Source organism: Heterodontus francisci, chromosome 1 (genome assembly GCF_036365525.1).
Source record: "Heterodontus francisci isolate sHetFra1 chromosome 1, sHetFra1.hap1, whole genome shotgun sequence".
In the NCBI taxonomy this organism is placed as follows: Eukaryota; Metazoa; Chordata; class Chondrichthyes; order Heterodontiformes; family Heterodontidae; genus Heterodontus; species Heterodontus francisci.
In genome coordinates, this window is record NC_090371.1 from 24,104,782 (window position 1) to 24,119,427 (window position 14,646).

The 14,646-nt window shown below is 43.9% G+C and overlaps 1 protein-coding gene across 8 annotated transcripts in view; it reads right to left on the reverse strand.

The window, feature by feature from the left end:
• Positions 1-14,646, reverse strand: part of slc4a11 (solute carrier family 4 member 11) — a 268,474-nt gene that overhangs the window by 76,001 nt on the left and 177,827 nt on the right. For all 8 annotated transcript variants that reach the window (XM_068028726.1, XM_068028720.1, XM_068028725.1 and 5 more), the window contains one exon: positions 465-668. In XM_068028726.1, coding sequence (XP_067884827.1) covers positions 465-668 — 204 coding nt within the window. The remainder of the gene's footprint in view (positions 1-464; positions 669-14,646) is intronic.

Genomic DNA, 14,646 nt, shown 5'->3' on the forward strand with positions numbered 1-14,646 from the left:
TGTCCAATCAATTTCTGCAACGCCAGTTAATATCGAAGAGGCTCACTGAAAAAAAACTACGCCAGTACCTCCAGGAGATGTGGTGGCGGGAGAGTGGGGGGAAAAAGTGGGGCAAGAAGGCATGTCAGAGCAAGATAAATGCTGGTATCTGGGTAAAGTTGCCAACTTTGGTTGGACGTGTTGGAAGTTTCATCACATGTACTCCTACCCCATCATCCAAACAGCCTGTTTATCCCATCTGCAATATTTATCCGACTAATAAATGAAAGTGCTCTATAGAAATGAAAACAAAACGCACTTTTTTTGAAAAAAAAAGAGCACCAATGATTTGTCTCCCCGAGTTGCTCAACCCAGTAGATTAAACTTTAATTCCTGGAGACTTCAGGACAATCCTCAGGGGATGGAGGAGTTGTAAATCCTATATCTGAGTCTACTCGGCATGCATACTAGGGAAATTCTGGTACCTGTGGAGGTTTATCTTCCTGTTCCTTGGAATTGTCTTTGCTGGCTGGCTCCCTGTGGATTACAGTCAACAGGTGTCGCTGAAGAACCAGGATCTCTTTGAACTCCTCCTTTGTTTTGGCTTCCAGGAGCTTCTGACGGAAGTTCATGTCAGCAAACATTGTGGCAAAGGTCCTTCCAACTTCAAGAGCAGTTTTTGTGCTTTTCTGTAATGTGGGAGAAATAAAAACGGAGAGACAATAAAACCAGGCAGAATCAGTAAACAGCTAAATAGGAGGATCAAAATAGATAAGAACATAGGAACAGGACGAGGCCATTTAGCCCTTCACGCCTGTTCCGCCATTCAATGAGATGATGGCTGATCTGTGACCCCACTCCATATGACTGCCTTTTCCCCTAATCCCATTACACCCTTGGTTAACAAAAAATTAGCAACCTCAGCTTTAAAATTAATTACTTTAGCATTGTCATTTGCAGGAGAATTCGAAACTTCTAGTACTGAAAATACAGAAGAGGGAAGTCCTGTAGGGGGCAGCACTGTGCTAGAGATCCAGAGCAGTCACATTCAATGTATCAGCACTCAGTTCCGACACAGTGAAATGATGGAAATTACAGCACAGATGACTTGATGCATTATGCCTGCGTGTTTGACTAAAGACATCACCTTTAAACCCATTTCCCTGCAATCTTTTTAGGAACACAGATGAAAGACGACAGAGTTCACCTTCCAACATCCTGATAGTCACATGATGCAATAATAATGGATCAATTAGTTTACAACAGACTCATACATGAGGCAAGGAAACAGAGTACTGGAGCGCTTTGGGCACCATAGATCCAAATGTCACTGGTTTCTTTTAAAATACTTATTCAGTCCACTTTCAAATTTTCATATAGGCTCGAATTTAACAGTCATTTCTGGCAAAGCAATACCACATTCTAGCTTTCCACTCCCACCCCCCTACTTTTCTCCTCGTGATAATCCTCTTGCATTGGAATGCAAGATCTAGGAGCAGGAGTAGGCAATTCAGCCCCTCGAGCCTACTCTGCCATTCAATACGATCATGGCTGATCTCATCTCGGCCTCAACTCCACTTTCCTGCCCGGTCTCCATAACTCTTCAACCCATTACTAATTAAAAATCTGTCTATCTCCTCCTTAAATTTACTCAATGTCCCAGCATCCACAGAATTCCACAGACTCACGACCCTTTGAGAGTGGTAATTTCTCCTCATCTGTTAAATCTGACACCCCTTATGCTAAAACTATGGTCTCTCGTTCTAGATTGCCCCACCAGAGGAAACATACTCTCTACATCTACTTTGTCAATCCCCTTAATCATCTTATATACCTCAATTAGATCTCCTCTCATTCTTCTAAACTCGAGAGTGTAGTGTCTCCCACCCATCCTCCTCCTCTAACCAAAAAAAAAAGGACTCTTGTGTGGAGGGTTTGGTAAGGTAAGGTTTTCCTTTATTTTTTTTAAATCTGTCAATTTAGTGCGGAGGGGATGGAAGCTAGGGCAGTTGCATGCTCCTCTTGCAGGATGTGGGAAGTGAGGGTCACCACTTGTGTCCCTGCTGACTTCACCTGTGAGAAGTGCACCCAACTCCAGCTCCTCGCAGACCGCGTTAGGGAACTGGAGCTGGATGAACTTCGGATCATTCAGGATGCTGAGGGGGTGATAGAGAGCAGTTATAGGGAAGTAGTGACACCTAAGTTACAGGATAAAAGGTAGCTGGGTGACCGTCAGGGGAGGGAAAGGGAATAGGCGCACAGTGCAGGGATCCCCTGTGGCCGTTCCCCTCAATAATACATATACCGTTTTGGATACGGTTGAGGGGGGGGGGGGGGACCTACCAGAGGAAAGCCACAGTGGCCAGGTCTCTGGCACTGAGCCTGGCTCAGAAGGGAAGGGGGGAGAATAGGAGAGCGATAGTGATAGGAGATTCAATGGTTAGAGGAACAGACAGGAGATTCTGTGGTCGCGAACGTGACTCCAGGATGGTATGTTGTCTCCCGGGTGCCAGGGTCAGGGATGTCTCGGATAAAGTCCACAGGATTCTTAAGGGGGAGGGGGAGCAGCCACAGGTCGTGGTACATATCGGTACCAATGACATAGCTAGGAAAAGGGATGAGGACCTGAAAAGCGAATATAGGGAGTTAGGTTGGAAGCTGAAAGGCAGGACGAGCAGAGTAGTAATCTCAGGATTGTTACCGGTGCCACGTGCTAGTGAGGCTAGAAACAGGGAGCGAGTGCAGCTGAACACGTGGCTACAGAACTGGTGTAGGAGGGAGGGCTTCAGATATGTGGATCAGTGGGATACCTTCTGGGGAAGGTGGGACCTGTACAAGAAGGACGGGTTGCATCTGAACTGGAGGGGCACCAATATCCTGGGCGGGAAGTTTGCTACAGCTCTTCGGGAGGGTTTAAACTAGTTTGGCAGGGGTATGGGAACTGGAGCCACGGAACAGCGGTTGGGGTAGCTGTTGAACAGGCAGATACAGAGTGCAGAGAGTCTGTGAGGAAGGTTAGACAGTTGACAGGGCAAAGTTGCAGCCACTATGATGGGTTGAAGTGTGTCTATTTTAACGCAAGAAGTGTCATGAATAAGGGTGATGAACTTAGAGCATGGATCAGTACTTGGAGCTACGATGTTGTGGCCATTACGAAGACTTGGATATCACAGGGGCAGGAATGGATGTTGGATGTTCCGCGGTTTAGATGTTTCAAAAGGAATAGGGAGGGAGATAAAAGAGGTGGGGGAGTGGCATTGCTAATCAGGGATAGTATCACAGCTGCAGAAAGGGAGGTCGTCGAGGAGGGTTTGTCTACTGAGTCATTATGGGTGGAAGTCAGAAACAGGAAAGGAGCAGACACTTTGTTGGGAGTTTTCTATAGATCCCCCAATAGCAAGAGACATGGAGGAACAGATTGCAAGGCAGATTTTGGAAAGGTGCAGAAGTAACAGGGTTGTTGTCATGGGTGACTTCAACTTCCCCAATATTGATTGGAACCTCCTTAGTGCAAATAGTTTGGATGGAGCAGTTTTTGTCAGGTGTGTCCAGGAAGGTTTCCTGACTCAATATGTAGATAGGCCGACTAGAGGGGAGACTATGTTGAACTTGGTGCTTGGCAACAAACCAGGCCAGGTGACAGATCTCTCGGTGGAAGAGCATTTCGGTGATAGTGATCACAACTCCCTGACCTTTACTATAGTCATGGAGAGGGACAGGAGCAGACGGGATGGGAAAATATTTAATTGGGGGAGGGGGAATTACAATGCTATTAGGCAGGAACTGGGGAGCATAAATTGGGAACATATGTTCTCAGGGAAATGCACGACAGAAATGTGGAGGTTGTTTAGTGAGCACTTGCTGCGACTGCTGGATAGGTTTGTCCCGATGAGGCAAGGAAGGGATGGTAGGGTGAAGGAACCTTGGATGACAAGAGATGTGGAACAGCTAGTCAAGAGGAAGAAGGAAGCTTACTTAAGGTTGAGGAAGCAAGGATCAGACAGGGCTCTAGAGGGTTACAAGGTAGCCAGGAAGGAACTGAAGAATGGACTTAGGAGAGCTAGAAGGGGACATGAAAAAGTCTTGGCGGATAGGATTAAGGAAGGCGTTCTACACTTATGTGAGGAACAAGAGGATGGCCAGAGTGAGGGTAGGGCCGATCAGGGATAGTGGAGGGAACTTGTGCCTGGAGTCGGAGGAGGTAGGGGAGGTCCTAAATAAATACTTTGCTTCAGTATTCACTAGTGAGAGGGACCTGGTCGTTTGTGAGGACAGCGTGGAACAGACTGATATGCTCGAACAGGTTGAGGTTAAGAGGGAGGATGTGCTGGAAATTTTGAATGATATGAGGACAGATAAGTCCCCGGGGCCAGACGGGATATACCCAAGGATATTACGGGAAACGAGGGAAGAGATTGCTGCGCCTTTGGCGATGATCTTTGCGTCTTCACTGTCCACTGGAATAGTACCGGATGATTGGAGGGTGGCAAATGTTGTTCCCTTGTTCAAGAAAGGGAATAGGGATAACCCTGGGAATTATAGACCAGTCAGTCTTATGTCGGTAGTGGGCAAATTATTGGAAAGGATTCTGAGAGACAGGATTTATGATTATTTGGAAAAGCATGGTTTGATTAGAGACAGTCAGCATGGCTTTGTGAGGGGCAGGTCATGCCTCACAAGCCTTATTGAATTCTTTGAAGATGTGACAAAACACATTGATGAAGGAAGAGCAGTGGATATGGTGTATATGGATTTTAGCAAGGCGTTTGATAAGGTTCCCCATGGTAGGCTCATTCAGAAAGTAAGGAGGCATGGGATTCAGGGAAAGTTGGCTGTCTGGATACAAAATTGGCTGGCCCATAGAAGTCAGAGGGTGGTAGTAGATGGAAAGTATTCAGCATGGAGCTCGGTGACCAGTGGTGTTCCACAAGGATCTGTTCTGGGACCTCTGTTCTTTGTGATTTTTATAAATAACTTGGATTAGCAAGTTTGCCGATGACACGAAGGTTGCTGGAGTTGTGGATAGTGTGGAAGGCTGTTGTAGGTTTCAACGGGACATTGACAGGATGCAGAGCTGGGCTGAGAAGTGGCAGATGGAGTTCAACCTGGAAAAGTGTGAAGTGATTCATTTTGGAAGGTCGAATTTGAATGCTGAATACAGGCTTAAAGACAGGATTCTTGGTAGTGTGGAGGAACAGAGGGATCTTGGGGTCCATGTCCATAGATTGCTCAAAGTTGCCACCCAAGTTGATAGGGTTGTTAAGAAGGCGTATGGTGTGTTGGCTTTCATTAACAGGGGGATTGAGTTTAAGAGCCGCGAGGTTATGCTGCAGCTCTATAAGGCCCTGGTTCGACCACACTTGGAATATTGTGTTCAGTTCTGGTCGCCTCATTATAGGAAGGAGGTGGAAGCTTTAGAGAGGGTGCAGAGGAGATTTACCAGGATGCTGCCTGGACTGGAGGGCATGTCCTATGAAGAAAGATTGAGGGAGCTCGGGCTTTTCTCATTGGAGCGAAGAAGGATGAGAGGTGACTTGATAGAGGGGTACAAGATGATGAGAGGCATAGAGTGGATAGTCAGAGACTTTTTCCCAGGGTGGAAAGGGCTATCACCAGGGGGCATAATTTTAAGGTGATTGGAGGAAGGTTTCGGGGTGATGTCAGAGGTAGGTTCTTTACACAGAGAGAGGTGGGTGCGTGGAATGCGCTGCCAGCGGTGGTAGTAGAAGCAGATACATTAGGGGCATTTAAGCGACTCTTGGATAGGTGCATGGATGATAGTAGAATGAAGCGTAGGTAGTTAGTTTGATCTTAGAGTAGGTTAAAGATTCGGCACAACATCGTGGGCCGAAGGCCTGTACTGTGCTGTACTGTTCTATGTTCTAAACTGCTCAATCTCTCTTCATGAGACAAACCCCTCATCCCTGGAATCAATCTAGTAAACCTCCTCTGAACTGCCTCCAATACAACTACATCCCTCCTCTAGTAACGGGACCAAAACTGTGCGCAATACTCCAGCTGCGGTCTCACTAATGCCTTGTACAGTTGCAGCAACACTTCCCTACTTTTATAATCTATTCCTTTAACAATAAATGCCAAAATTCCATTTGCCTTCCTTATTACCTGCTGCGCCTGCATACTAGTTTTCTGCGATTTATGCACAAGGGCACCCAGATCCCTCTGCACCGAAGCACTCAAGTTTCTCTCCATTTCGATAATAATTTGCCTTTCTATTCTTCCGACCAAAATGGATAACCTCACACTTATCCACGTTAAACTCCATCTGCTAAATTTTGGCCCATTCACCTAACCTATACATATCCATTTGTAAATGTATTTCTTTATTGCAACTTACTATCCCACCTTTTTGTGTCATCTGCAAATTTGGCTACAGTACCTACTATTCCTGCATCCAAGTCATTAATATCGATTGTAAAGAGTTGGGGCCCCAAGGACTGAACCCTGTGGCACCCCACCAGTTACATCCTTCCAACCAGAAAAAGGACCCATTTATCCTGACACTGTTTTCTGCTGGTTAGCCAATCCTCTATCCAAGCTAATAAATTGCCCCTCACCCCATGTGATTTTACCTTGTGTATTAACCTTTTGTGCGGCATCTTATCAAATGCCTTCTGGAAGTCCAGATATACTACATCTACAGGATCCCCATTATTCACTTTACTTGTTACATCTTTGAAGAACTCCAACAAATTAGTCAAACATGATTTACCCTTCATAAAACCATGCTGACTCTGATGGATTGCATTTTGATTTTCTAAATGTCATTTATTACTTCCTTAATAATGGATTCTGACAATTTCCCAACGACAGATGTTAAACTAACTGGTCTATAGTTTCCTACTTTCTGCCTCCCTCCCTTTTTGAATAAGGGTGTTAGATTAGCATTTCTGCAATCCACTGGAACCTTTCCCACATCCAGGAAATTCTGGAATATTGTAACCAATGGATCCACCATCTCCGCTGCCACTTCCTTTAAAGACCCGAGGATGTAGGCCATCAGGCCCTGGGGATTTGTCTGCCTTCAATCCCAATAGTTTACTCAGTACTTTTTCCCTAGTGATGATGATTGTTCTAAATTCCTCCCTTTCGAAAACCTCTGCATTACCTGTTACTATTGGGATGGTATTGGTGTCCTCCACCGTGAAAACTGAGGCAAAATACTGATTTAGTGTCTCTGCCATTTCTGTGTTCCCCACTATTAACTCTGCAGTCACATCCTCCAAGGGACCAACATTCACTTTAGCTACTCTCTTCACTTTTATATACTTATGGAGGCTTTAGTAGAAGCATAGTAAGTCATATATCCAAATTTGCTGATGATACAAAATTAGGTGCATTGTAGACAGTCTACGTGATAGCATAAAATTGCAATGAGATATTGACAGACTAGGTGAGTGGGAAAAACTCTGGCAGATGGATTTCAACGCGGGCAAGTGAGAGATTATCCATTTTGGACCAAAAAAAGGATAGAGCAGGGTACTTTCTAAATGGGAAGAGGTTAAGTACAGCAAATGTCCAAAGAGACTTGGGGGTTCAGGTGCATAGATCTTTAAAATGCCATGAGCAAGTGCAGAAAATAATCAAAAAGGATAAAGGAATGCTAGCCTTTGTATCTAGAGGACTGGAGTATTAAGACACAGAGGTTATGCTACAGCTGTACAAAACCCTGGTTACACCCCACTTAGAGTGCTGTGAGCAGTTCTGGGCACCACACCTTCGGAAGGATATATTGGCCTTGGAAGGAGTGCAACGTAGGTTTACAAGAATGATACCTGGACTACAGGGGTTAAGTTACGAGGAGAGATTACACAAATTAGGTCCATTTTCACTAGGATTTAGAAGGTTAAGGGGTGATCTGATCGAAGTCTTCAAGGTATTAACAGGAAAAGGCAGGCTAGATAAAGATAAACTATTTCCACTGGTTGGAGATTCTAAAACTAGGGGGCATAGTCTAAAGGTTAGGACCAGACCGTTCAGGAGAGATGTTAGGAAGCACTTCTTCATGCAAAGGGTGGTAGAGGTTTGGAACTCGCTCCCACAAACAGCAGTTGAAGCTAGAACAGTTGTTAATTTTAAATCTGAGATAGATAGACTTTTGTTAAGCAAAGATATTAAGGCATATGTGCCAAAGGCAGGTATATGGAGTTAGGCCACAGATCAGCCATGATCTCATTGAATGGTGGGACAGGCTTGAGGGGCAGAATGGCCTACTCCTGTTCCTATCTTCCTATGTTCTTATGTTTTGCTATCCATTTTTATATTCTGTGCTGGTTTTCTTTCAGAATTTACCTTTGCTCTTATTACTTTTTTAGTAACTATTTTTTGATCTTTGAAAGTTTCCCAATCTTCCAGCCTGCCACTGGCCTTTGCAATATGGTATGCCTTGGTTTTTGTCTTTCTGTTACCCTCAACTTCCTTGCTTTGCCATGGATGTTTCCCCCCACTCCCTCTTACTGGGGTGGGGGGGGGGGGGGGCTGGGGGGGAAAGAGAGCCGGTTGTGTAGTGGTATTGTCACTGGACTAGAAAACCAGAGTCCCAGGGTATTGCCCTGGGGACATGGGTTCAAATCCCACCACAGCAGAAGGTGGAATTTGAATAAATCTGGAATTAAAAAGTTAGTCTAATGATGGCCATGAAACCACTGTCGATCATTATAAAAACCCATCTGATTCATTAATGTCCTTTAGGGAAGGAAATCTGCTGTCCTTACCTGGTCTGGCCTACATGTAACTCCAGACCCACAGCAATGTGGTTGACTCTTACATGCCCTCTGAAATGGCCTAGCAAGCCACTCAGTTGTATATAACTGCTAGCACTGTGGGTGTACCTACCCCACATGGACTGCAACGGTTCAAGAAGGCAGCTTCACCACCACGTTCTCAAGGGCAATTAGGGACGGGCAATAAATGCTGGCCCAGCCTGCGATGTCCACATCCCATGAACGAATTTTTAAAAAAAAATCGTTCTTCCTCTCTGGAATATATTTTAGTTGGGAGGAATTGAATACCTCCTCAAACATCTTCCACTGCTCATCAACTGTCCTACCTTTTAGTCTTCCTGTCCAGTCCACTCGGGCCAAATCTGTCCTCATGCCGATGTAATTATCTTTGTTTAATTCCAGAATGCTAGTGTGGGACTCCAGTTTCTCGCCCTCAAACTGAATTTGAAATTCTACAATGCTATGATCACTCTTCCCTAGAGGATCCTTAACTAGGAGATTAATTAATCCCACCTCATTACATAATACCAAATCGAGAATAGCCTGCTCCCTGGTTGGTTCCACAACATATTGCTGCGAAAAACAATCTCTAATACATTCAATGAACTCTCCCTCGAGGCTACCCTTGCCAATTTGATTAATCCAGTCTATATGCATATTAAAATCACCCATGATTATTGCTGTACCTTTCTTATAAGCCCCCAGTATTTCTTGGTTTATCCGGTGCCCCACTGCGGAACTACTGTTTGGTGACCTATAGATTAATCCCACCAGGGACTTCTTTCCCGTGCTATTTCTTATTTCTACCCAGACCAATTCTACATCTTGATCTCCAGTGCCTATATCATTTCTCACTGCAGCACAGATCTCCTCCTTTACAAAAAAAAAACTACACCACCTTCTTTTCTTTCCTGCCTATCCTTCCGAAATACTGAGTACCCTTGGATATTCAATTCCCAAACCTGGTATCCCGGCAACCAAGTCTCAGTAATCGCTACTAAATCATATCCATTCGTCTCTATTTGCGCTGTTAACTCATTTATTTTATTCCAAATGCTTTGTGCATTTAAGATCGTTCTATTATCAAATTTCCCTCCTCTTGTACAGGGCGGCACAGTGGTTAGCACCGCAGCCTCACAGCTCCAGTGACCCGGGTTCAATTCTGAGTACAGCCTGTGTGGAGTTTGCAAGTTCTCCCCGTGTCTGCGTGGGTTTCCTCCGGGTGCTCCGGTTTCCTCCCATATGCCAAAGACTTGCAGGTTGATAGGTAAATTGGCCATTAGAAATTGCCCCTAGTATAGGTAGGTGGTAGGGAAAATATAGGGACAGGTGGGGATGTGGTAGGAATATGGGATTAGTGTAGGATTAGTATAAGTGGGTGGTTGATGGTCGGCACAGACTCGGTGGGCCGAAGGGCCTGTTTCAGTGCTGTATCTCTAAACTAAACTAAACTAATTCCTTGGTGCAATATGACTGATTCTTGTTACGGATTCAACCAGCGGAAACGATCTTTCATCGTTCAAACATTAATTTTGAAAACATACTATGCCCACTTGCAACTTTCTCTGTCCCACAATTATCTCGCATTGTATCATTCTGGTGAATCTTCTCAGCCCCCTTTCCATGGCCACACAACACTTTCTAGAATGGGATGCCAAGAACTGCTCCCAACATTTGCCCAGCATTTGTATAAATTCCACATCATCCTCCACTTGATTAAGAATTGGCCGCCCACTCCACTAACAAATTGCATTTATATAGTACCTTGAACATATCACAATCACAGAATCATTGCAGTGCAGAAGGAGGCCATTCTGCTCTGAAAGAGCAACTCCCTTAGTTCCATTCCCCTGCACATTCTTCCTTTTCATATAACTGTCTCATTCCCTTTGGAATGCTTCAATTGAACCTACCTCCACCACAGTCTCAGGCAGCGCATTCCAGACCTTAACCACTCGCTGCGTGAAAAAGCTTTTCCTCATGTCACTTTTGCTTCTCTTACCAAATACTTTCATTCTGTGCCCTCTTGTTATCGATCCTTTCACAAATGGGAATGGTTTCTCCCTATCTACTGTGTCCAGACCCTCATGATTTTGAATATCTCAATTAAATGACCTCTCAGCCTTCTCTTCTCTGAGAAACAGTCCTAACTTCTCCAATCTATCTTCATAACTGAAATTCCTCATTCCTGGAACCATTCTTGTGAATCTTTTCTGTACTCTCTCCAATGCCCCCACATCTTTCCTAAAGTGCAGCACCCAGAATTGGACACAATATTCCAGCTGAGGCCAAACTAGTGTCTTATACAAGTTCAACATATCTTCCTTGCTCTTGTACTCTATACCCCTCTTAATAAATCCCAGGAAATATGTATGCTTTATTAACCACGCTCTCAACCTGTCCTTCGACCTTTAATGACTTATGCACATACACACCCTGCTCCCTCTGTTCCTGCACGCCCTTTAGAATTGTACCCTTTATTTTTATATTGTCTCTCCATGTTCTTCCTACCAAAATGAATCACTTCACATTTCTCTGCATTGAACTTCATCTACCACCTGTCTGCCCGTGCCACCAACTTGCCTATGTTCTTTTGAAGATCTACACTATCCTTCTCACAGTTCACAATGCTTCCAAGTTTTGTATCATCTGCAAACTTTGAAATTGTGCCCTGTACATCAAAGGCTATGTCATTAATATATATTAGGAAAAGCAAGGGTCCCAACACTGATCCCTGGGCAACTCCACTACAAACCTTCCTCCAGCCCAAAAAGCATCCATTAACCACTACTCGTCATTTCCTGTCACTCAGCCAATTTCGTATCCATGTTGTTACTGTCCCTTTTATTCCATGAGCTATAACTTTGCTCACAAGTCTGTTATGTGGCACTGTATCAAATGCCTTGTGAACATCCATGTACACCACATCAACAGCATTGCCCTCACCAATTCTGTGTTACCTCCTCAAAATACTCCAGCAAGTTAGTTAAACATTATTTTCCCTCAGGAAATCCATGCTGGCTTGCCTTAATTAACTTGCATTTGTCCATGTGACTATTGATTTTCTCCCAAATTATTTTTTCTAGAAGTTTTCATACCAAAGTTAAACTGACTGGCCTGTAGTTGCTGGGCTTATCTTTACACCCTTTTTTGAACAAGGGTGTAACATTTGCAATTCTCCAGGCCTCTGGAACCAGTCTAAGGAAGACTGAAAAATTATGGCCAGTGCCTCTGCAATTTCCACCCTCACTTACCTTAGATTCATCTCATCCAGTCTTCATGCTTTATCCACTAAATGCAGACAGCCTAATACTACTTCTTTATCAATTTTAAACCCCTTTATAGTGTCTGACTCATCTCCTCTTTCAACATTGCCTGGGTTGCATCTTCTTCCTTGGTAAAGACAGATGCAAAGTATTCATTTAATACCTCAGCTATGCCCTCTGTCTCCTTGTGTAAATCCTCTTTCTGGTCCCTAATCGGCCCCACTCCTCCTTTTATCACCATTTTACTATTTATATGTCTATAGAAAACACTGGGATTTCCTTTAATGCTAGCTGCCAGTCTTTCTTCATGCTCTCTCTTTGTTTCTCTCATTTGCTTTTTTCACTTTCCCTCTGAACCTTTTATATTCAACCTGTCATGAGCACACTTTTTCTTCTTCATCTTAATCTCTACCTCTTTTGTCATCCAGGGAGCTCTGGATTTGCTTGCCTTACTTTTCCCCTTCAAGGGAACATACCAAACCATCTCTTCTTTGAATTGTTGCCAGAACAGGAGCCAATGCACATCAACGAGCACAGGGCTGACAGATGAATGGGACTTGATGTGTGTTTGGATACAGGCAACAAGCTTTGGATGAACTCAAGTTTATAGAGGATGGGAGATGAGAAGCCAGCCTGTATTAGTCAAGTCTAGAGGGCGAGTTAATAAAATGCAATGGGTCTTAGTTAGAAACAAATTTTTAAAAGAAGCCTAATAAGCAACTTGTTGCTATAGAAAAAACTCGATACTGTCACACTATTGAAAAAATTGGAAAGCAAAACATCAGATGGGGTGTAAAACAGGCAGCCAAATTGAATGCACCCTTTTCCACCCAAGTTAGGTTAAAATGACCCTCATTTGTTTTTTTTAAACTAGAGCAGTGGTCAGAACTGCCAGCATCAATTAATAAATGCTGACATTAACTCCAGCTTGATACAGCAATAGGAGGGTGCTGAAATTTGTTTCCTTAAAACAAAAATGTTGGCATTTAAATATTTTCCTGTGTGCAGTCAAACATGAAGAAAAATTACTGCATCATTAAAGCTGTGATACATAATAGACATTAAATCAACCAATGTGGAAGAGTACATATTCCTTTGTAGCAAGTGGATTGGTCGGTGAGAACTGTTACCCAGAAGCCTTGGATGATTGGTCACTCTACTGATACGAAGTATTAAACAAGTTGAAAACTTCACTGAAATTTAAATGGATTCACAGGCGTGGGCCTCAGCAAACCTTGGACCTATAGACAAGCCTGGGACTGAACTAATGAGCAATCCCCAGCCACAGGTATTCGCTGCAGGTCCCAACTCAAATTAACTGACTATAAGGAGTTCTGGAAAGCGGGACAATTTTTAAAAAAAAATTCAGTGCTTCCCGATATGTTTGTTTGCAAAACGATTCCTGTACTTTGTTTTGTGCGTGGAAAGTAAAATTAATTCTCTATTCCATATAAAAATATGCATTCCCTGGTCCCTTTCCAACTGGACAATTGCTAGCTTTCAGGAAGCACCTACCAGGCTAGTGTTAAAAAGAAAGGGAATGGCAGAACTTCAGTTCGCAACTATCCAATGTACAGGGAAAAAGATTTCATCAAGATGATCTTTGCTTGCAAGGATGGAAAAATCCCCCAGAGACAGGGAACATGCAAGAGGGTCAACTTTAAAATGATTATAGTAAGATTGGAACTCTCATCGTCGAGATTACTAGTCCAGGCTTCTAGATTACTAGTCAACAGAAGCAGATCTTCAGAGCGATCCTGCTGACACTGATCCAGTCAGTTACCTCTATCCAAGCCTGCTGTTTGCTGGTCTTGGAGGTGCTCATGCAAGGGCTGGAAACCAGTACCTGCCCTGATCTTCTCCAGCAGAACATTAAGGGAGGCATCAAAAGATCTGGGGCAGCACTCTGATTCAATAGTCTTCGTATGTAGAGTCTTGAAATGCAATCTGACTTCAGGAAGTGAAATTTCACTTTAAGAGGTACATTGATGCTTTAAGTAGAACTAACAAAATTAAGAATTAGAATTTGATAGATTTCATTAGCGAGGCCAGCATCTTATTGTCCATTCCCAGTTGCCCTGGAGAAGATGGTGATGATCCTTCATCTTGAATATCCCAAGTGATGATGAATGCTGTTAGGTAGAGTGTTCCAGGATTTTGACCCAGTGATGATGAAAGAACAGAGATGGCAGGATGGTGTAGGACTTGGAGGGGAATGTGAAGGTGATGCCGTGCACCTTCTGCCCTTGTCTTTCTACATGGTGGTGGTCACGGGTTTGGGAGGTGCTGCCGAAGTTTAGTCTCCTGGTTTGAAAAAGGATACTATTGCATGAGAGACAGTTCAGAGAAGGTTCACCCAACTCATTCCTGGGATGAAGGACTTATGAGGAGTGGTTGAACAGGTTGGGCCTTTACCCATTGAAGTTTAGAAGAATGAGAGGTGGTGCAGACAGGAATGCGGAGTTGAGACCCCAAATCAGATCATCCATGATTTTAATAGAATGGTGAAGCAGGCTCAAAGGGCCAAATGGCCTACCCCTGTTCCTATGTCAGTGTTGTAGCTATACTCGAACAGCTTAGCTATTGCTGGAGCACAGTTCTTCAGCACTGCAGTCAGGATGTTGTCAGAGCATGTAGTCATTGCCATGTACTGTGCACTC